The sequence below is a fragment of the Drosophila ananassae genome (genome assembly GCF_017639315.1).
Source record: "Drosophila ananassae strain 14024-0371.13 chromosome 4 unlocalized genomic scaffold, ASM1763931v2 tig00000256, whole genome shotgun sequence".
Lineage (NCBI taxonomy): Eukaryota > Metazoa > Arthropoda > Insecta > Diptera > Drosophilidae > Drosophila > Drosophila ananassae.
This window is the reverse complement of record NW_025319050.1, coordinates 274,147-296,934: the sequence shown is the minus strand read 5'-3', so window position 1 is coordinate 296,934 and position 22,788 is coordinate 274,147. Positions and strand designations below refer to the sequence as shown.

At 46.8% G+C, this 22,788-nt stretch overlaps 1 protein-coding gene and 1 pseudogene across 1 annotated transcript; one reads left to right on the top strand and one right to left on the bottom strand.

Moving 5' to 3' along the window:
• Positions 1-7,404: 7,404 nt before the first annotated feature.
• On the bottom strand, positions 7,405-8,776 carry LOC26515238 (annotated as a pseudogene).
• A 3,500-nt stretch (positions 8,777-12,276) lies between these two features.
• LOC123258143 lies at positions 12,277-13,141 on the top strand. The gene is made up of 2 exons (XM_044718022.1): positions 12,277-12,329; positions 12,466-13,141. The coding sequence occupies exons 1-2, from the start codon at positions 12,277-12,279 to the stop codon at positions 13,139-13,141; spliced, it is 729 nt and encodes a 242-aa protein (XP_044573957.1).
• Positions 13,142-22,788: the final 9,647 nt, after the last annotated feature.

Here is a 22,788-nt window from a genome sequence, read left to right as displayed (position 1 = left end):
GAAGCAGATTGCTAGCTGCATCATAATCTAAGTGCTGTTGCAGAAGGTTGATGATACCACTCAGTCTAAGTAGAAGGAAATGCAAGCTGACTTCGATTCCTTGAATTCCATTCCAATGTGGGAGTCTATCGCCAGTTTCCTTGAGCAGAGATGCCGGAGTTTGGAGAGCATGAATTTGCCGACGACATCACATGCACCAAACTTTGCGGTAGGACGACGTAGACCCTTTCATCTAGGTTACTCTGCGTTTGTGATTACCAACTCTTCCGCATGCATGATCTGTGATGGTCATTCTCACGTAATAAACTCCTGCCCAAGGTTTTTAAGTTTGTCGCCTGAGGATCGTTTAGGCGATGTTAGGCGATTGGAGTTATACCGTAAGTGCCTGGGAGTCAGTTGATTTGCTAATTGGAGCTGGATTATTTTACGAGCTGATTTGTGTGGGGAAAATTCATCGGTCTCCTAGTTTGCCCTCCATCCAAAAAACTCGGCTCCGTTGGATTATTTGTGGAGGCGGAGGCCCTGACAACGGGAAGGTCTTCATGGCAGCTGAGCAGTCAGAGTTGATCGTCCAGCCTCAGTCGGAGCCGGTGAAGGTGGAGCCTCATCGCAGTTGTGTTTCCAAGCCAAAGAAGAAGCGCGTCCGCAAGGGGCTCAGCAAGAAGGAGAAGTATTTGAGACACCGTCGTCACTTCGAGCAGCTTTTGGAGAAGCGTCTGGCCAGGATCTGCACAGTGTTGGCTAGTGTGATAGGTCATATATTACCCAGCGTGGATGTGAAGCCGAGATGCCATCGCCCAGCTGCAGTGACAGCGATGATAAAGACGATGATGACGGGGTGTGTCGGGTGGGCTGCTGAGGACGGCGTCCGGAGCTAAAAGGCGGGCAGTCAACAAATTGTGACTGCTGCCCCTTCATGATGCTGTTGAAAGCTCATCTTCCAACTGGGGGAATACTCCCCGACATACGTCGGGTTAAGCAACCGCCGGAAAGTTTGGCAGGCAATAATTTATTGAATTTGTTTATATTTTCTTTATCTTTATTTCTATTCGCGTCGTCCGCTCTCGTGCATTCGATCGGCCGCATGCATCTGCCGTCATGCACTATATTGTCTCGCTCTCTCGCGGTATCTCTCGGTCCGCAGCATCAAGCGTTGAGCCGCACTCCCGCGTCTTTAATTCTATTTCGGTCCTCAACCGTAGACAGTCACATACATACGTCATATGTTCTATATATAAACCAAATATTTAAAATAAAATAAATACATAGAAATCATACATAGAATAAATAATAAATGCATAATTATATTATTATACGTGTTGAGCTATCAGCGTTTTGATAGCAACCGAATTAATAGACAAGGTTCAATTATAATATTAAATTTATTATGGATCAATTTAACAATGCCGAATAACAAGTGAAACCAAGAGCTTGCGCAGAAGCTCTATCAAAGCTTCCCAAAGCGCATACGCTACAAAAACACTTCGTCGTACCGTTCCTCAATTGGCAAAGAACTAAACTTTGAACAAGAAGGAAGCTCGTGCACCGAAATACCACACAGGGCGCATAGAGCAGGACGGGAGTTAATAACCAAGCACGAAGATCAGTTAGTCGAAGATCTACCTCGGCCCACTTGGTTAGCTGGTGGATACGCCGCCAAAGAGTGTCTTCCCACTTGGCCTTTGTGGCAGGATCCAACTTCTGCAGGATAATCTGGATAAGCAAGCATCCTTGGATCTCGGCAGCTGATCCGGAACTCATAAGGGCCCGCATATGTCCATTGAACCGATCCGATAGCTCCCGCAAAGTATCAACAGACCCTGGCTCGACCACACGAAGCTGCAGGATCTCATTACTGTGAGACTGAAATATTAAACTAAATATAATATTTCATAAATAAATATTAAAATATTAAACACTGGCACCGTCGAGAAGTGTGGAGTGGGCAGCGATTCTTATGGAGCGCTTGGCAACCTCCACCTGAATTTCCACTTCCACATCAGTCGCCAGCTGCGAGAATCTCCAATACAGATCACTCCCGATCTCGCTAAAATTAAGCTCCTCCAACTCTTCTTGAAGCGCGGTGAACCGCGCACGCAAACGCTTCTCCACTAACTCCAGCGCCATAATGGTACAATCCTCAGTCCGCGCCGCAGCCTTCACCTTATGATGCAGCGCCTCCATTTCCTGGCAGGTCACCTCTGCTCTTCTCCGCAGCACCCTTTCCCGGTTTGCGGCAGCAGCTCCAATAGTCTCAGCTCCAGACTACATTATTTAATTAAAATGCAACTTATAACAAAAACAACAAGGGCGTTTTCTTGGCACTTTTAATGCTGATCACAATAATCAACCGGGATGAAATCACGTCGGGGTCACCAGTGTTGAGCTATCAGCGTTTCGATAGCAACCGAATTAATAGACAAGGTTCAATTATAATATTAAATTTATTATGGATCAATTTAACCCGAAAACAAATTCCGCGGCCGATCCAAAACAATGCCGAATAACAATTGAAACCAAGAGCTTGCGCAGAAGCTCTATCAAAGCTTCCCAAAGCGCATTCGCTACAAATAACAATAAAGCGCATGCGAAACTGGGAGACAAAACAGAGAAGAATATATGCTGATAACAACAGCTCCAGCTAAGCATTTTATGATTATTTTAAATGCATTTTTTGGTGGCTGCTTGGCCCAACAATACATAATTATATTATTATGTATTTATTAATAATTGTAGAATTAATGTAGAAGATTAAGTTTGAATTTTATTGAAGTCTAGTATAAGTTAGTATAGGGCGGAGCGGGAGCGCAAGAAAAGCTCACTTGCGCTCTCTCGTGAATTCGCCCCGCTTCGCCGCAATAGATAAGCTAGGCTTAAGTTCTTTTGATAGAAATATAATCGAATTTATAAAGTTGAAACGAGTGCACGTATTTCTCGTAATTGCTATATTTAAATTTTACAGCCACCTTTTTGTCTTTCGGTTTTTCGCGACGAGATAAACTAATCTCAGTGAACATTTTGGCGCCCCCGGGTGGACTGTAGTTAATATAATTAAATAAAAAAGCATCAAAAACAGTGACAGTGACATAATATACATATATAAACAATATATAACAAACATATATTCAAAAAAAAAAAAAGAGTTGCTCGTGACGGTTGTGGTGGTGAATTAAAAAAAAAAAATACAAAGAATTCTCCGCGTCGCGAAACAAACTTTTCCAATCGAGCTGCTACTGGAAGGATTTGTCGTCCCCATGCACTGCACTTGCGTCGATTCGATCCGAACCCCAGGTATTTTTGCAAAAAATTGATAGTTGAGATAAGACAAATTAAAATCCGTCATGTGCTGGAATATTGCACCCTCCTTTCAATTCTTGGCGCATACGTACGTAGAAAAAATATTAGAGCAAAAAATAAATAACAACATATATAAAAGTTCTAAAAAGTTAATTATAAATATATGTGCTAACCTACATGTACTGCCTGAGGAAAAAAAAAACAGAATATATATATATATTATTAGCAATCACTGTCGCCCCCTACCCCTCGTTCCCGATTGTATAAATCTTCCAAATAAATACTAAAGAGCAGCCAAAAATTATTTTATTTATTACAGATAAAATAAAGGTGCATATATATTTGGTATACATACAAATAGATGCAGCGATAATATTCTCGTTTTCGTTTCCCACCGTTATCCGCTGCTGTATGTATGTATGTATATGCACATTTTGGCGCGAATAGTTTAACGGAACGCCAAGTGACGCGCTCCCCTACAATTTGATTGTGCATATTGGTTTCGGTGTCATTGGCGACCAACTATTTTTTGGATACTCTGTGCCCCGACTATCAAATAATTCGTTTATCAATTAATTAATCAATTTAGATTTTTTTGTTTTTTTGTTTTTTGAATGAGACAACATTGATATCTATCAAAAATGGCCGACTTTTTGTAAGTTGTACCGAAAAACTGGCATCAAAATCCGAAAAACACGAATAAAAGTCGAAAACTTCAGTTTCAGGTGTAAAAATTTTGTCCTTTTTGTTCAACAAAATCAAAGATATATTTTTTTTTTTCAAAAGCTACAACATTTAACTATTGAAAAACAGCAAACATTTTGAAATCGGTTGAAAAAAACGCGTTCAGGAATTTTTAAGCGCAAAAAAGTCCCGAAAAACGGTTTTTTTTAAATAAATAAAAATTGGAGGATTCCAAAAATATAAAAAAAATATTTTTGAGTTCTCTTCGACCAGATTAACAACCTACACTATCTCGTTTCCCAAGTGTATTTCGTTTTTTTTGTTTTGTCGCACAGTGTTATTTATTATATTTAAATAAGATTAATTAATTATTTTCGTTTTCGCATTTTCTTGATATCAAATTAAAATTTATTTAATTTAATTCAACAAAAAGAAAAATCTTTAATAAAATTCTTTAATAAATCTTTAATAAAATTTATTTAACAAAATTTAAAGAAAATATTAAATCTTAATGTCGCGGATCGATTATCGATATTTACTATTTAAATAGAATTTTGTTATTGTGCACTCATGAAGAGATTAGGCACACTAGGATAGAAAATAATGGCGGTGAATTTGTCGTCGATGCCATATAGTGTGTGAGGTGAAACTGCGGTAAGATTTTGTAATTTTATCACCCTCTAACATGTAATCCCCATTAGAATAAAACAAACGTTATACGCATACACATTGGTTTGTGTTTTAGAGGCGGGTTGCTCCATCGCCGCCGTATGTTGAAGGCATCTCCCACCCGAGAGACGACAGAAGCTTTTATTCGCAGTCAGGCGACTGGCGACATTGTTTTGAAACAGCACCCTGGTGAAAGGGTCGATCTTGCCTGGACGACATGATGCAGCATTCGCCCAGAAGGAGTCCCCGACTAAACGAGGGACAGAATATCGCAACACAAGTAGATGGCAGCGTTTTGGCCCCGCAACCGAGTGTAGGGGCGTCGCAAGCCGGCAGTGAAGCCCCGGCGTCATCAGCTCAGCCGGCAGCATCTGGAGCCGCCAGGAAACCGAAGGCGGCCGACCTCATGGAGAGGATTGCCGAGCTGGAGAAGGAGTTGGAACGCGCTCGCAGCGCTAATATGGAGCGCACTGACCCCGGTATGTCGAGTGAGGTTGGGGTAGGTCAGCCGCCATTTGCAATCGGCCTGACCGTACCCAACCCAACAAGTGTTTATCATGCGGCATCAGAGAGACCGCCATCATGGAGCGGATCTCAAACGGTACCGTGTTCGCAGAACAGTACCACGAGGATTAATCACGCATCGCTATTTTGCGCTACCGGCCCTACGGTTCCAGCGCATGGTTTCGGGCTACACAATGAAGTGGCCGGCGGAACATCGGTACGAGCGCCTTCTCCTGGAGACGGTGCATGGCCGACGAGTATTGGAGGAACTGCACGCTGGGCGCCACGAAAGCTTCCTGAACTGCCTACGTTCGGAGGGAAGCCAGAGGACTGGCCCATTTTCTATTGCGCGTTTACGGAAACGACGCAAGCGTATGGTTGTACGGACTTGGAGAACAACCAAAGGCTACTGAAGGCGGTAAAGGACGTCGCGAGTGAGACGGTGAAGTCGTTGTTGATTCACCCCAGCAATGCGAATGCAGCGGTGGAGCAGCTGCGTTTCATATACGGCCGACCGGAGCAACTAATACGCAGCTAGCTCAACAGCATTCGAGATGTGCCTGCAATTACGGAGCACAATCTAGGAAAGCTCGTCGCATTCGCCACACATGTCAGCAACCTCAAGGCTTTCCTACAGTCAGCGAAGGCAGAGCAGCACCTGGGTAACCCTATGCTGATGGAAGACCTTGTGGCCAAGCTCCCAATAAGCAAACGAGTGGACTGGGCAAGGCACGCTGCAACTATTCAGCCCTATCCGACTATTGTGGACTTTAGTTCGTGGTTGACGGAACTAGCCAATGTGGTCTGCGTGGTGGCGGACATTGATGGAAAGGAGCCAAGGCGTCGATTGCTTCATGCCAGCATCGACCGAGAGCAGGACGAGCAACAGGAGAGCTTCCGCAGGAATTTTCCAATATGTGAAGGCCTTGGACAACATGCACTTCGAGACTGCCACCGATTTATTGGAGCCACACCTACAGAGAGGTGGAGACTCGCAAGAAGACATCGCCTATGCTTCATGTGCTTGCAAAGCGGGCATATGACTGGATCCTGCGCTGCGTCAGGAGAGTGCCCCGTGAATGGATGCAGGAGGAAGCACCACCGTCTTCTTCATGAGGCAAACAATGAAGGCTTCAGGAGACCGCCACAGCGAGGCTGCAATTGGAGAAGCTACAACCGGCAGGCAGTCGGACCGAGGGAAGGCGTCCGAGTAAATGAAGGAGCAGCCTCATCCGTGGATGCTTCTGCTACGCCGGAGAGAAATTGGAGCTGTGTCGACGAGGACCGAGAACGACTTCTGTTCCGTGTCATCAGCTGAATGTTCAATGGTTCGGAGGCAGGGCCACAAGAGAGCCTACTAACGTGGTACGTCTGCACATTAGTGGAGCAGGCAAGTCCTCCTCCTACGTTTATGCCATTTCGAACTTGAGTCTGCCGATGCAGAGCCTGCACAGAAGGGACGTTAGGAGCGTGAACAAGGACGCTCGATTACCAATGAAGCCCTACGAAAATTCAGTGCCGAAGCTGCTTATTGGATTGGACCATGGGCATCTAGGACTGCCATTGAGAACGAGACGGTTTGCCAGCGAGGGACCGTACGCGGCCGCAACCGAATTAGGATGGGTTGTTTTTGGGCCTGTAGAAGGACGACGAGACACGCCATCCCCGAGGTCTTGTCTGCTAGCCACGTCGTTGGATGATAACGTGGAACGGATCGTCGAGGACTACTTCGAGATCGAGAACTTCGAGAGACGACGTGAGGGCCCAGAAGATCTTGGAGGATACTACGGTGCGAGTTGGCCGCCGATACCAGACGGGGTTATTGTGGAAAACGGATAACTTTGTGCTGCCACGTAGTTATGATATGGATACAATAGATTGATCAACATCGAGAAGAAAATAAAGCGAGATGGGCAGTTCGCACAAGAATATTCACGGATTATCAATGATTATGTCGACAAGGGATACGCTCGGCATCTGGAACGACAGGAGATCGCTACGGGAAGCGATAGAACATGGTACTTGCCACATTTTGGAGTGGAGAATCCCAACAAGCCAGGGAAGATCCGATTAGTATTCGACGCAGCGGCACGAGTTGGAGGAGTATCTCTGAAATCTGCGCTGAGCAAGGGGCCGCAACACAGTAAGGCCTTGGCATCTATCCTCTTCCATTTTAGGGAAGGTGCCGTCGGAGTCTGCAGCGACATTAAAGAGATGTTTCACCAGGTGCTGATCCGACCCGAAGATAGATGTGCGCAACGATTTCTGTGGAGAGATGGGAATGACCAACGGGACCCCGACGTCTACGAGATGTGCGTGATGACCTTTGGAGCTGCAAGCTCACCGAGTGCGGCGCATCATGTGAAGACAGTGAATGCCAAGCGATTCCTGGATTCGGATCCCAGAGCAGTCAAAGCCATCGTGGACTCGTCACACACAATCGGCAAGCGTCGTGTGGAAAACGGATGAACGACGAACTTGCCATGCAAATGTTTGTAGCACTCATTTTGTGGATGCACTGCCACCGCCGTGTCGCGGAGCATTGTCTCAATACGAGTAGTGGCCACGACCACCTCGTCGCTGCCTTCCACCTTATAGGCGAACTTGACCAGAACGCCGAACTCTACTTCCTCATCATAGCCGGGTATGGGCAGGAACGTGCGTCCGGGGATCTCCACTTTGTCGACTTCGATGTCCGAGATCGCCGACCGGAGCGTGCATGACCAGTTGACCAATCTGGAGCTGCGGTAAATGCTTCCCTCTTCGTGCAAGCGGACAAAGGCTTCTGTGACGGCGCGGCACAGCTTCGGGTCCATGGTGAAGGCCACCCGCGTCCAGTCGTACGATGATCCCAGGCTCTTGAGCTGTTCATAGATGCGACCGCCCTTTCCAGCCAATCCCAGATGCGTTCAATAAACTTCTCACGGCCGAGATCGTGACGCGACAACTTCTCGTCACGCCACAAGAGTTTCTCCACCACCACCTAGGTGGCAATGCCGGCGTGATCACATCCGGGAACCCACAGGGTGGTGCGCTCCTTCATGCGGTGGTAGCGCGTGATGGCGTCCTCAATGGCGTTCGTGAGGGCGTGTCCCAAATGCAGGGATCCCGTCACATTCGGCGGAGGGATGATCATCACGAAGTTTCCGTTGGGGTTGGGAGCATCGATTGATGGTCGCTGAAAGACTTTGGTTAGGATGTTTCTTTAAATTGCTCTTTCCACAACTTACTCCATACTCTGGGGTGAAGAAACCCTCCTTCTCCCACCAGCTGTACCATTGGGCCTCCACGTAGCGCGGACTGTAGGCATCGGGAAGGGGGCCACTCAGGTCCTTCTTTTCTCCGGGAGCAATTACTTCCATTCACTTGGCCACATACCCTCGTTTTGAGTGCCGAGGAGGAGAGAGAGTGGTGTTCCCTCTACTAGTACTCACCTCTGGCTTCTCCTTCTTTTCACCTGCGGCAGGGGCAGCAGCCGCCTTCTTGTCCAGCTTAGCCTGGAGCTTAGCTAACTTCTCCGCCTTCAGGCGCTCCTTCTCCAACTGCTTGGCAGTCTTGGGAGGCTCGCCGGCTCCCTCGGGAGCACTAGCTTCATTCCGCTGCTCTGGCTCTGGCATCTCGCAGGAGTTCCTTTATGTTATGGCTGGTGCAACAATCAATCAACTGATGAAACTCCCAGATGTTGATTACTCACATGCAGTCGGACTGAAGTTGGGGTAAAACGTGTGCACTTTTGAGCCAGGGTTGCCAGGCTACGGCAGATATGTTAAATATTTAAATTACATATGTGATTAAAGAAATTATTATATATATTATATTATATATAATTTTCTTTTTATCCAAAGATAATACATCATTTTTGAAATAAGTTTTTAAGCTTTGCAGTAAGATCCTTCGACCTTTGTAGTTGGCAACTCGAAATTGCAATACGGTATATCGATAATTTTGCGTAGCAGTGTGCCATGAGCTGGTCACTCCTGTCGTTAGATTGTTTTTGCATCAGAGTATAATTTTTGCGAAAAAGTGCTCCAAAAACGAATGTAAATTGTGCTTTGAGCTTACAAAATGACAATTCAATAAGGAAACCCTACTGCCACCGTAAAAGAACAGACGTCATACCGCGCGGTGCCTAATTTGAGGGCCCGTGCCAATGTAAACTCTTCGCGAGTGCCTGTACAGCAGAGGAGCGTCTGATAAGCAGACCCCCAAAAACCCTTGCCGTGTCCAAGCCAAGAATGGCTCCATAGCAGTGTGAACAACCATTGTCGAGCGTTCGCCATTCTCCCCATTACATTTAAAACAACAGCGTAACAAAGGCGCACCCAGACATGTTCACCCTGCAGCTAATCTTTTAGCAGCTAATCTTTTAGCTGCAGGGTGAACATGTCTGGGCACATTTTCTCGGTCACGTACGCCGCCGAGTTTCTCGCATCTAATATCTAATATTGGTGTGGGTGGCTGCCGATTCGCACCAGCATATGTGATCCTAGCATCTAAGCGGGTACAGGTACCTAAACAGGTACCAGCCTTCAGCTTTGGACCACCGCACCACCGTTTGGACCGCCAAGGGTAAATTTTTGGCCAATAGGGCGACTCGCTGCAGCGAAAAACTTTTGTAAAATCGATTTTTCACTGCGCGAAACCTCCCTGCCACCCACTTTGTTACTGGCCGGGGCTAGAATTAATTGCATTAACTTGTAAAACAAGCAAGGGCCGCCGCGTCCTTTGTTTTTTGAATAGATGAGCGTTGTAACAATTAGTTCTGATTGGAAAACTGTCATTATGATCCACGGTGGGGGCTGTTTTTGGGTTTAATTGTGTAAAAGTGGCTGCTTTTCTGGGAAACTATTCTGGGTTGGACTTTAATGAGTCATATTTATGAAATTGGTAGCTTTTACAAAATTAACTATTTTTTATTTAAAATTTAAGTGATAGAAGACTCTTATTGGGGTTTTTAGAAGAGATTTTTGGGAAGTTTATTTTTAGGTCTGGGACTTTTAAGAGAGCTCTGGGGTTCCCCTTGTTCAGATATTTTAGTCAAATTGCGTTGGAAACTCAAGTAGTTACTAGTTTCTAGTGCAGATACTCACTTTTCTATGCTATGTTTTTGCAGAGCGAGAGAAAGAAAGTCTATAGATAGGTTAGGTTCTATAAAAATATGGATCTACTATCCTACAAGAGAGAATCATATCTCTTATGAACTCCCAAGGAATTCAGAACTCTGTCCCAAAAAGACATCACTTCTTGAACGCCTTGCTTAGAAACCTTTAATGTAGACAACACTTTGGGAATAGCTTTTAAAGGCAAACCTAGATGGTATATCCACATATATACATAAAATGCAGCTTGCTGAACAGAAATACTCAAAAGAAAGGGGTTCATTGATTTGAAAACTCAAACCGTGCTCTTGTTTCCACGACAGCTGCGACTTTAGAGCCCTTCCTCCAGCCCTACAGCCAGGGCATAATGACTTCGTCTAATCAAACAAAGGTAAGCAAATGTTTGAGAAGCCTTTGACGCGCCCTCGATCTTTGCTCCTGCGACAGGACATCAGAAATCAAATCCTTCCAGTTCTGGAAGCAACTGACCTGCGACAAAGAGAACATCTGCCGTTTCGTCTGAGTTCTTTTGGGTTTCTACCTGCCCGACCGACTAGCCAAGGAGCCAAGGAGCAGGGTTCAATGCACGCCTGCGCAAATACCGCTGCCAGACTTCTTCAGCTGCTCTTGGTTCTAAAACCTGTGTTTTATGCTGGGCCCAGGACCAGGCCAAGGTATCTTGGGGGGTCGTACAATTGAAATACGAGGAGCAGCTGGCCAGCATCCAAGTTGGATCTTAAACTTGGAGACTCCATGGCACATGCCATATAGGGACAACGACCTACCTAGCCAGATGTCCCGGCAACACAGTCATAATCAATGCAACAGCAGGCCAGCTAGACTCGGGTACTGTCCTTTCAGCCATTCCTCATGGCTCGGCCGGCCGGCCGGCTGCAATTCGTTAGATTACACACACACACATACACATGGTTGTATCCCCTGCATTCCACAACCCGACATCTGTCGGGGCTAATGGTCTACTGCTGCCTGCTGCGCCTTGCCAGCTGGCAGCTGCTTGGCCGAGCTCCGATCCGAGTAAGTACTCGGCATGCAGGTGATGCAGTTTCTGTGGCTTACAGCTTGGAGCTGGCCGGGATGGATGGATGGATGGCTAGCGAAATGCAGAGCACGAGACGAGCACCACATGGGGGATGGCCGAAAATCAGCTGTTTTTGCGCAATGTTTATAAACAAAATGAATCACCACCGAGGCTCAGTTGAGCTCAGCTCACAGCAGAACACACCCAGAGCACCAGAGTCACCACCGACCTATATTGGCGCACTGACTCTGGGCCACATGGCGCATGGGGTGGTTCCGCTCATACGCACGGCCTTCGGTATGTGCAAAGACTTTTGGGAAACCCCCAAAATGTAAACAAACGACAAGCAACCCCAGACACCGGCTACAGTTAAGGCAATCGCAATGGCACCGACCAACCTCATCCGCTCTTGCTATATTGGAACCATGTGTCTGGCGGCAACCACCACCCACACACAGGCGCTACAAGCAGTTCGTAGGGAACAGAGTAGCCGAGATTCTGGAGTCAACGAAGGTGGCCCAATGGAGATGGCTACCATCCGCCGACAACGTGGCAGATGAGGCAACTCGGGCGCAACGCAGCGTGGACCTAAGCGAGGAGTCACGCTGGTTAAGAGGACCGGCATTCCTGAGGAGACCAGCGGACAGCTGGCCAGGAACTGCACCCACCGACGAAGCGGATGCAGAAGACGAAGAGGAGATGCCGAGTGAGTTCGTGCTTGTTGGCGCGAGCGACCCGTTTATATCGCTGGAGAGATTCCCAAGCTACAGGCGATTGCTGAGGACTACGGCCTGGGTCCTAAGGTTCATACGTCGATGCCGTGGACAACGAGATGAGCTGGAGAACTACGGCATCAATGTAGCTGAGTATGAAGCAGCTGAGGACTTGTTATTCCGTAGAGCACAACGTGAGGCGTTTCCCGATGAGATGCAGGCCGCAGAGAAGGGCTTGGAAGGAACATATGTGGACTGGCGCCATACCTAGATGGCAATGGAGTCCTGCGAGCGTATGGCAGGATCGATGCGGCGCTATGTACCGTACAGCGCCAGGAGGCCAGTGATCCGCTCGGCACCAAGAGAAACGGTGGGTGGCTTTTACGTGCCTGACGACCAGGGCGATTCATCTGGAACTGGCACATGACCTGTCGACTGATTTCTGCATACTTGCAATCAGGAATTTCATCTGCCGTCGAGGGCCTGTACATAGACTGCGCAGCGACAATGGCAGGAACTTCGTTGGAGCAGACAGAGAGGCCAAGAGATTTGCGGAGATCTTCGAACCCGAGAGGATCCAGTCGGAGCTGTCAAGCAAGGGAATTGAATGGATCTTCAACTGCCCAGCGAACCCGTCAGAAGGTGGAGTCTGGGACCGAATGGTGCAGTGCGTGAAGAGGGTGCTACGCCACACAGTTAAGGAAGTGGCGCCGAAGGAGCACGTCCTGGAGAGTTCCCTGATAGAGGCGGAGAATTTCGTTAATTCTCGTCCGCTCACCCATTTGCCAGTGAGTGCGGACCAGAAAGCCCCTCTTACGCCCAATGATCTCCTCAATGGAGCAGCTTGCCCACCGGATACCCCCGGCCTAGATGGAGGCCTCGTCAAGGAAGGAGCTACGCGAAAGCAGTGGCGCGTGGCAAGGATGTTGAGGAACCGATTCTGGAAGAGGTGGGTCTTGGAGTACCTACCCACGCTGACACGGAGAGAGAAGTGGTGCCGCAGAGAGAAGCCGATTCAGCCGTTCCGCGTCGAGACTGGCGGAAAGGCGTCGTGGAGGAGACCTTTGCTGGAACGGATGGTGAGGTCAGACGAGCCCGCGTTAGGATCATGGATGGAGATCGGACTCGCTGGATAATGCGCCCCGCTTCAAAGTCGCGGATCGATTATCGATATTTAGTATTTAATTAGAATTTTGTTATTGTGCACTCATGAGGAGATTCGGCACACGAGGATAGAAAATAATGGCGCGTGTGGTGAATTTGTCGTCGATGCCATAGAGTGTGGGAGGTTAAACTGCGGTAAGATTTTGTAATTTTATCACCCTTTCTTACTCTAACATGTAATCCCCATTAGAATAAAACATACGTTATACGCATACACATTGGTTTGTGTTTTAGAGTCGGGTTGCTCCATCGCCGCCGTATGTTGAAGGCACCTCCCACCCGAGAGACGACACTTAAATTTGCATTGTTTTCGTTTTTGTATTGAAAAAATAAATTATTTATAATGGAAAGTACTAAACAAAAACTTAATTCCACAACTCTGATTGACTTAAAGAGAAGATTAAATGTCAAAGTTAAAAGCATTCGCCGGTTGGAGGAACGTTTGGAAGATGGATCACTTGCTCTAAACAAAACCGAGCTAGAGTACAGGCTTCAGGTTTTAGATGAGGCAATTTCTAAAGCAAATGAGTTGCAAGACCAGATCGAGCAAATAGATGAATTGGATGATTTCGGAGCCGAGTTGGAAGAATTATGAATAACTACCAATGCAAGGATTATGTCCTTATGTAATGCCTTTAATTCAGCTGAAGACTCCCGTCCAGCTACTGCAATTTCTGCAGCCCCAGCTCGAGCTCGACTTCCCAGTTTGGCATAGCCAAAATTCAGTGGAAATTATTCGGATTTCAAAACTTTCATTAGTCTTTTCGAGACATTAGTTGACAATGATGTAAACATTCCTGTTGGTAAGAAATTTAATCACTTAATTTCTTGCCTCTCTGGTGAAGCCTTAGAAACTATCAAAGCATTCCAAGTCACCGAGAGTAATTACGACAAAGCTATCGCTAGTCTAAAAAGAGTTTATGATAACGAATGTCTCATCTTTGCGAACCAAATACGTCAACTGTTTAGCCTTCTGAAAATTTCCCAGCCGTCTGCGTCGTTGTTAAGGGGTCTCATCGACACTGTGTCATCAATTTATGGATCACTATTATCCATAGGAGATGGTACTAAAATTGCAAACTCAATGATTATCCATTTAGTTTTGAGTAGAGTGGATCCAGTGACCAAGCAAAAATGGGAAGAGTCACTGGATTATGAGGAATTGCCGCTGTGGTCTGATTTCGAAAAAATACTAAATCGTAGATACCAGCATCTGTCCGCTGAAGAGACTGGCAACCCAAAATAAGAAAAAACTGGTTTCAGCAAGCAGCTGAATAGAACCTCGTTGGCTTGTTCTAATACCAACGCCAAACCAGCTTGCAGTTATTGTAATGCTAACAACAATTTTTTGGCCCAGTGCAGTCCGTTCGCTCGCCTTGCTGTAATGCAAAGTTTTGAGTTTGTTAAGTCAGCCTCCCTATGTTTGAATTGTCTGCGAAAAGGTCACATGGTAGCGAAGTGCAAATCGACCAGGTGTCAAATCTGTGCAAGATCGCACCATAAACTTCTGCACCGATTTACAGTGACTGAAACTTAGCGTTACCACCACCCATACAAAGTCCTCCTCCAGCGTTAACAAATGATGGCCCTTCTACTTCACATGCTTTGCATGCGTCGTCTGTAGAAAGGGTTTTGTTAGCAACGTCGATCGTAAGCGTTTGAACAAAAAATGGTGAGCACATATTGGCCCGAGCATTACTTGACTCTGGGTCACAAATGAATTTTATTACAGAAGATCTTGCTCAACGCTTACAGATCCGTAGGGAGGAATCGTGCATCAACTTGCTTGGAATTGGTCAAACTAATTCAAAAGTCAAGAAGAAGATACACACCGTGGTGAAGTCGAGAGTCAATGGTAGCGAGTTTCCGTTCGATTTTTGGGTTTTGAAAACCATTTCAGGCTATCACCCTGACCAGTCAGTGAACGTAAAAGATTGGACCCTGTTCGTCCGTAGAGCGTTATGCGGCAACTACGTCAAACTTGAACTCACGGGAGTAACGGTAGGTCCCGGAGTCGTAGTCAAAACCGTAAATAGTCCTGACTAAATTTACCTGGATTCTGCAAGGGACTGCTCGGGTTGGCCAGACGCTTGCTGTGATCAGGCAGGAGTTGATGTGCTTGAAGTCCTGGGGTGGTTTTCCTCAAGTACCGGTGGTATGGTGGTTCGGCTGATTCCTTATCGGCCGGTCCTACTGGCGGTCCGTTTCACGGGAGCAACACTCTAAGTAGGTTAGATAGCGCGGGGTCTGCTGGTGGTCCGTTTCACGGGAGCAACACTCGAGCTAGACTGGTATGCCGCGGGGTCTCCTCGTGGTCAGATTCACGGGAGCAACACTTGGAGTAGTTAGGTACCGCGGGGTCTACTGGCGGTCCGTTTCACGGGAGCAACACTCGAAGTAGACTGGTATGCCGCGGGACCAACTCGTGAACCGTTTTACACAGGATCACGAGAAGTAGGTTGATTTTAAGTGCCGTGGTTCAGACACTGAGTAACGAGACGATTGACTCTGATTTCGGAACTGTCTTTATTTCAAAAGAATAACTCTTATATAAGATGCTAAATTATACATCATTAAATCTAAGAAAGGTCAAAGTTCTGGACGTGCTAAACTAAGGTTAATGCCAGGGTCACCCACCTCTGAGTCTGCTGACTCAGATTGTTTGTTCATGTACTGCTTGCGCATTTCGGCTTAGCTGGCTGGTTTTTACTTGCATCGGTCAGTCGGTCATTCTTCCCGCTGATATGCTGCTTCTGCTTTTGGCGCCGTCTACTAGTGCTGGGTTAATAGGTTGGATATAGTTTTATGCTTATTACTAATTGTTTATAGGTGAGAAAATCGGTTAGTGGGTTTTTATATTGCGACATGCTGATGCATATTGATTGGATCAAATTACCAAGTGTGCATATAGGGTAGTAGGTCTTGGCACTAGGTGCCAACATTCTCCCCCCCCATTGAGGTACTCAATAATAGGGGCTGTGCGTTGTTGTTGGACCGTCTTAGTGAACCGATGTGTACCCTTGCGATAGAAAATATTGTGTATCTTAAAACTAATTACTAAAAATCTAAAGTTACTACAAAAAAAAATTTTTGAATCATGTGGGTGAGATCTCTACCAACGATAATTCTATCCGACCTGTTGTCTCCTTCGCCTTGTTGCGCGCCCTCGTAACCATTCTCCTTGGGCATCCCATGAAGTACTACACCTTTTTTCTGGTTGGTCAGTGCGCATACAGGACTCTTGGTCCTCTCTTGACCTTGCTTCTTGCTCCCTTTCGGAGATGCATGTTACCCATGCCAGATAGGAGGTGACTTCTACTCCTTGAATTTCCTTGGTTACTGGCCCTTTTACTCTGTGCTCTTCAGTTGTGAGTTGACAACCTTGGGCTTGTGGATTGGGGTCCGTCTGCGGCTCTCCTTGTTGATCTTGTCGTGGCTCGTTAGCTTCTTGTTGATCCGCAATGAGTGGGGAACTATGTACTCTTCCGGATTTTACTATTTGCTCCTTGCCGATGCATGCAATTAAACTATGTCGTGGCTCGTTAGCTTCCGGTGTCCAAGCCGTCGTATTACCGACGACTTGTTCTGCCTTGCCATTAGGAGCTGATTCCGGTCGCACTGGCCCCATCACAATCCATCCAAGCGCGGTATTTTTTAGTAGTGGTTGTCCTTCTCCCAAATATGTCTGTTGTGGCCTCATAAGCTGGGAGATGATTTCGGCGCCCAACAACAGATCAATATTCTGGGGCTGCGTAAATTCAGGATCGGCTAAGCGCAACTGAGGTGAGATATTTCTGGGCGCTTGAATAGGGTGGGATGGTTGATTGGGCATTATTTCCGGTAGTACAACGACGTTGATTTGATCTTCGAAGTCAGTGGTTAACGATGATAGGGTCACCACAACCTTTTTTCCTAATCTTGTTGTTGTTCCTCCCAGTGCAGCAATGTTCAGGGCTGATGGCTCCAATTGTAGTCCAAGTGTATCAGCCATCCTTCTGGTGATTATGTTAATCTGTGATCCAGAATCTAGGAGTGTGCGGCATTGCTGATGGGTTCCGGCTGGGCCATGTATTGCCACTTGGGCGGTTGGTAAAAGAACGGTGGGCTTATCTGTAAGCAGGGCTGTGGCTGAACACACCCATCGTGATGAACTGGATCGAAGTGGAGCCGCCGACGTATTTTTCTGCATTGTTACTTGACTGGTTGCCTGACGCTCAAGGTTTTCTAACATCTGCTTCAGAGATTGTCGATTGGTTGGATCGTTGACGGCTAGTTCTAGAGCTGACAGCGTGTGTGGATCCAATCTTTCCTCAATGATGTGTATCAAGATTGGGTCCCAGTTGTCTGTTGACACTTTGAGTGCGTCGAGAGTGGCGACCGTTCGGAGCACGGTATCATGTAAGCTGCGCAGCTGGTCCGCTGATCCATTTGTTCTGGGGTGTCCGAAAAGCTCTTGAATCGCGGATTTAATCAACAGCCGTTCATTGTGGTATCGATTCTTTAGTCGTTGCCATGCATCCTGGTAACTGGTCTGTCCGCCAATCGACGTTGCGATTAGGTTTTGTGCTTCACCTGTTACATGATTCTCCAAATGACGGAATTTTACTGCATCACTGTAGTCTTGATCGTGGATGCATTCCGTAAAAATTTCGTAGAATCGTAGCCAATGCCGGTAGTCTCCGTCAAACTTTGGAATTTCTACTGGTGGTATTACAAACGGAGGTGCAATCGCGAGTTTTTATGTTGATGCTGAAGTTGATTTCGATTCTTCGCTCAAAAACGAAAAATATTCTGCTCGTACAACCTGAAATCTGTCATCGGTGTGTCCATCATTTTTTATGGCTGGTTCCAGGTCGATGAGATCATGGTATCCCGTGACGATTTCCTTCCATAGCTCCTTCATGTGTTGTCTGACGTGTGTGGACACTTCCCGTCCTTCGGTGCGGTTGCACAGCAAGTCTTCCATATCGTCTAATCGTCCTTCATGTCTTCGTTTTAATGATGTTAATCGAAGGTCTTCTCCTTCGTTTCCTCGTGATGATTGTGCCTTTGGCTCGAGATTTTCGCCTGTTTTCCGGGGCCTTTGTGACAGGCCTGACACTGATGGGATTCCATCCGAAAATATTGCTTCATATTTTTTCACAAGCTCTTCTAGCGCTTTGGCCTTTGTGAAATACTCATTCTCAGGACTTAGTGCTAGCTCCTTGAGCTTGGCATCATTTTTTTTAAACTGGGTCCATGAGTGAGTGAGCTGTCTGAGTTTCTCTTCGAAGTATCCTCCCTTGAGTTTACGCTCTGCGGAGTCCTTAGTGAAGTTTCTTATTAGCCTTTGGATGACTATGTTGCTTTCAATTTGCTCATCAATGAGCATTTGGATTACGGGGTCTGATTCTGATCCCATTGTTGCAATGTATCTCTCCTCTCTCCCTTTTTTTTTTTTTTTTTTTTTCTTTCGTTGAGTTAAATTGCGTTGAGGTTTGTGTTCAAGTTGTGATCCTAAAGGATCACGTCGGGGTCACCAAATGTTCGTCCGTAGAGCGTTATGCGGCAACTACGTCAAACTTGAACTCACGGGAGTAACGGTAGGTCCCGGAGTCGTAGTCAAAACCGTAAATAGTCCTGACTAAATTTACCTGGATTCTGCAAGGGACTGCTCGGGTTGGCCAGACGCTTGCTGTGATCAGGCAGGAGTTGATGTGCTTGAAGTCCTGGGGTGGTTTTCCTCAAGTACCGGTGGTATGGTGGTTCGGCTGATTCCTTATCGGCCGGTCCTACTGGCGGTCCGTTTCACGGGAGCAACACTCTAAGTAGGTTAGATAGCGCGGGGTCTGCTGGTGGTCCGTTACACGGGAGCAACACTCGAGCTAGACTGGTATGCCGCGGGGTCTCCTCGTGGTCAGTTTCACGGGAGCAACACTTGGAGTAGTTAGGTACCGCGGGGTCTACTGGCGGTCCGTTTCACGGGAGCAACACTCGAAGTAGACTGGTATGCCGCGGGACCAACTCGTGAACCGTTTTACACAGGATCACGAGAAGTAGGTTGATTTTAAGTGCCGTGGTTCAGACACTGAGTAACGAGACGATTGACTCTGATTTCGGAACTGTCTTTATTTCAAAAGAATAACTCTTATATAAGATGCTAAATTATACATCATTAAATCTAAGAAAGGTCAAAGTTCTGGACGTGCTAAACTAAGGTTAATGCCAGGGTCACCCACCTCTGAGTCTGCTGACTCAGATTGTTTGTTCATGTACTGCTTGCGCATTTCGGCTTAGATGGCTGGTTTTTACTTGCATCGGTCAGTCGGTCATTCTTCCCGCTGATATGCTGCTTCTGCTTTTGGCGCCGTCTACTAGTGCTGGGTTAATAGGTTGGATATAGTTTTATGCTTATTACTAATTGTTTATAGGTGAGAAAATCGGTTAGTGGATATTTATATTGCGACATGCTGATGCATATTGATTGGATCAAATTACCAAGTGTGCAAATAGGGTAGTAGGTCTTGGCACTAGGTGCCAACAGACCCTACCAAAGAACTTGCCGTTAGCGGACCCATATTTTTACAAACCTCAGCGGATAGACATGCTAATTGGAGCTGAGTCATTTTTCGAACTGTTGTCCGTTGGCCAAATTAAACAAGGTCCGAACCATCCCATCCTTCAAAAAACTCTCCTTGGGTCGATAGTATCGGGAAAATATCTGGCAAATTCCTCAATTCCTCCACAGCCGGTCTCTAGTCTGAATTGCCAAGAGGAAATATTAGAGTCAAAAGACAAAAACTTGAAAAAATTCTGGTCGTTGGAAGAAGTTCCATCTTCTAAAAAGATGTTGACGCCAGAACAAGAGCTATGTGAGGAACATTATCGGAAGACTACAAGAATATGTCTTCAGGTCGATTTGAAGTTAAACTTCCATTTAAGTCGGATCCAAGCGTTTTGGGCAATTCATTCGAGATAGCCAAACGCCGATTTCTGTCGCTCGAGAGAAGATTATCTCGAGATCCGAACTTAAAGAAAATGTATTTGGAATTTATGGAAGAATAAGAATCCCTAGACCATATGTCCCCTGCAAGCAATGACGTTCTTGCTTCTCCACACTACGTTATTCCAAACCAGTGTGTCTTACGGCCTCAAAGTACAACGACCAAACTCCGAGTCGTTTTTGATGCGTCCTGCAAGACATCCACACAGAAGTGTTTAAATGAGTTGTTGATGGTGGGTCTAACAATTCAGGAAGAGCTTTACTCAACTCTTCTTAGATTTCGGCTAAACAAATTCGCTCTGGTAGCCGACATAAAAAAGATGTATCGTCAAGTGATGGTAAATGAAGCAGATCGACGATACCAGTTGATAGTGTGGAGAAAAGACCCGTCTGAGTCCTTGAAATTGTGCAAGCTCAACACCGTTACTTATGGCACTGCACCAGCCTCATTCCTGGCCATAAGGTGTTTGAAGAGGTTGAGTGAATCCGCGAAAAATAAATTCCCTCGAGCTGCTGGTTGCGTGGAGGAGCTAAAAACAATTAAGTCTGAAGTTACTCAGGTTCTTCAAAACGCTGGGTTTGAATTGAGTAAGTGGTTTTCAAACTCGCCTGAAGTTACTGCATCCGAGAGCACGGTTAAGCCAATAACACTTTCGGACTCAGAGCTGACAAAAACACTAGGAATCGTTTGGATTCCTAAAGATGACGTGTTTAAATTCGAAATTGATATGTCAGTCATGGGTCAAAGGGCTACTAAGCGGAATATTCTTTCGGTGACATCAAAGCTTTTCGACCCCCTTGGCTTATTAAGCCCGATGCTTATTAAAGGAAAGATCCTGTTACAGAAACTTTGGCTTAATAAGCTAGATTGGGATGAGTCCATTCCACTGCACTTGGAAACCGCATGGAACAAAATTCAGCTTGCCTTGTCACATTTAGAAGAGATCTCAATACCGAGATTTGTCATGAGTGAGCCAATGTCACCAATTGAAATTCATGCCTTCTCTGACGCATCGATGAGAGCCTATGGAGCCTGCGTCTATATCCGTTGCAAATCTGCAGAAGGTAGTAAAGTCTCATTGTTGATTGAAAAGTCGAAAGTAGCGCCGCTCAAAATAAAACCTCTTATCAAAGCACCGATCGAACGAAGTGTATATTGATCAGATTCGGAAGTTTGTCTTCATTGGATTCGTTCTCATCCATCGTCGTTGTCAACGTTCGTATCAAATAGAGTTGCTGAGATTCAAGAGTGGTCAGAGGATAGCACGTGGCGGCATGTACCAACTAAACAGAACCCGGCAGATATTGTGTCAAGAGGTGGAGACGTAAAGGAAACGATAGAATCAATTTGGTTCACAGGTCCATAGTTTTTAACGGAGCCGGAAGATAAGTGGCCAACGAGCCCTCCTATTTCGTACGATGCCAAGTTTCCAGTATTGTTGACGAAGCGCTCTTAATTTGTTCAGAGCTACGTCCGATACTTGCACGAGTGAGTCTTTTGCGACAGCGCGTTTGGATAGTAAACGCGCAGGAAGTCTGCAGTCAGATAGTGCGGTCATGCATACGTTGTTTCAAATGCAAGCCTCATCTGATGACTCAAATCATGGGAGATTTAGCCTTAGATTAAATCCGTGCTCTCCGCCCATTCTCCATATGTGGCGTGGATTTCTGTGGCCCTATTGAAACGACGTTGACAATTCGTTGTAGACCACCCTACAAGTCTTACATTGCCCTTTTTGTTTGTTTTGCGTCCAAGACAGTACATTTAGAAGTAGTTTCCGATTTGTCAACTAATTCCTTTTTATTGGCCTTCCAAAGGTTCGTTGGGCGCCGAGGATGTCCGCAGATCGTGCACTGCGACAACGCGACGAACTTCGTCGGAGCGAGTCGCCACTTCGCGGCACTGCGGCAGTGAATCGATTACGAGGCGGTCGAGCTGCGGCAAAACGTCAAGAAAAGGATGCGTATTTGCATTCATACCGCCGCGGGCTCCGCACATGGGCGGACTATGGGAGGCAGGTGTGAAGTCTGCAAAGCACCTACTCCTACGAGCGGTGGGCGCGAAGTTGACCGCAGAGGAGCTGCAGACCGTCCTCGTTGGAGTCGAGGCCGTCCTGAACTCGAGGCCCCTGGGCGCCCTCCGTCAGGACCCAAGCGATGGCGAGGCGTTGACTCCCGGGCACCTATTGACAGGCGGGCCGCTAATCGCCCCACCAGCACCGCGGACCCCGGACCAGCAGGGTCTAACGTGCTTGCGGCGATGGTGGCTTGTCTCGTTAATCAAGCAAACGTTTTGGCAGCGATGGACCCGGGAGTACGTCTTGGGCCTACAGGCGCGGTCGAAGTGGCAGCGGGAGCAGGAGGACGCCAGGAAGGGCGATCTGGTCCTGGTCGCCGAGGACAACCAGCCGCCCCAACAGTGGATCACCGCCAGGGTCGTCGAGACTCACGCCGGCGCGGACGGAAGGGTCAAGGTCGCCGACGTCAGGACTAGTGCAGGAGCAGTCTTCAGGAGAGCAGTCCACAAGCTGGCGAGGTTGCCAGTGGTTGAAGCCTTATGGAGGCCTTCAACGGGGCCGGTGTAGAATTAATGTAGAAGATTAAGTTTTTTTTTTTTAAAGCCTAGATTTGGTAAAT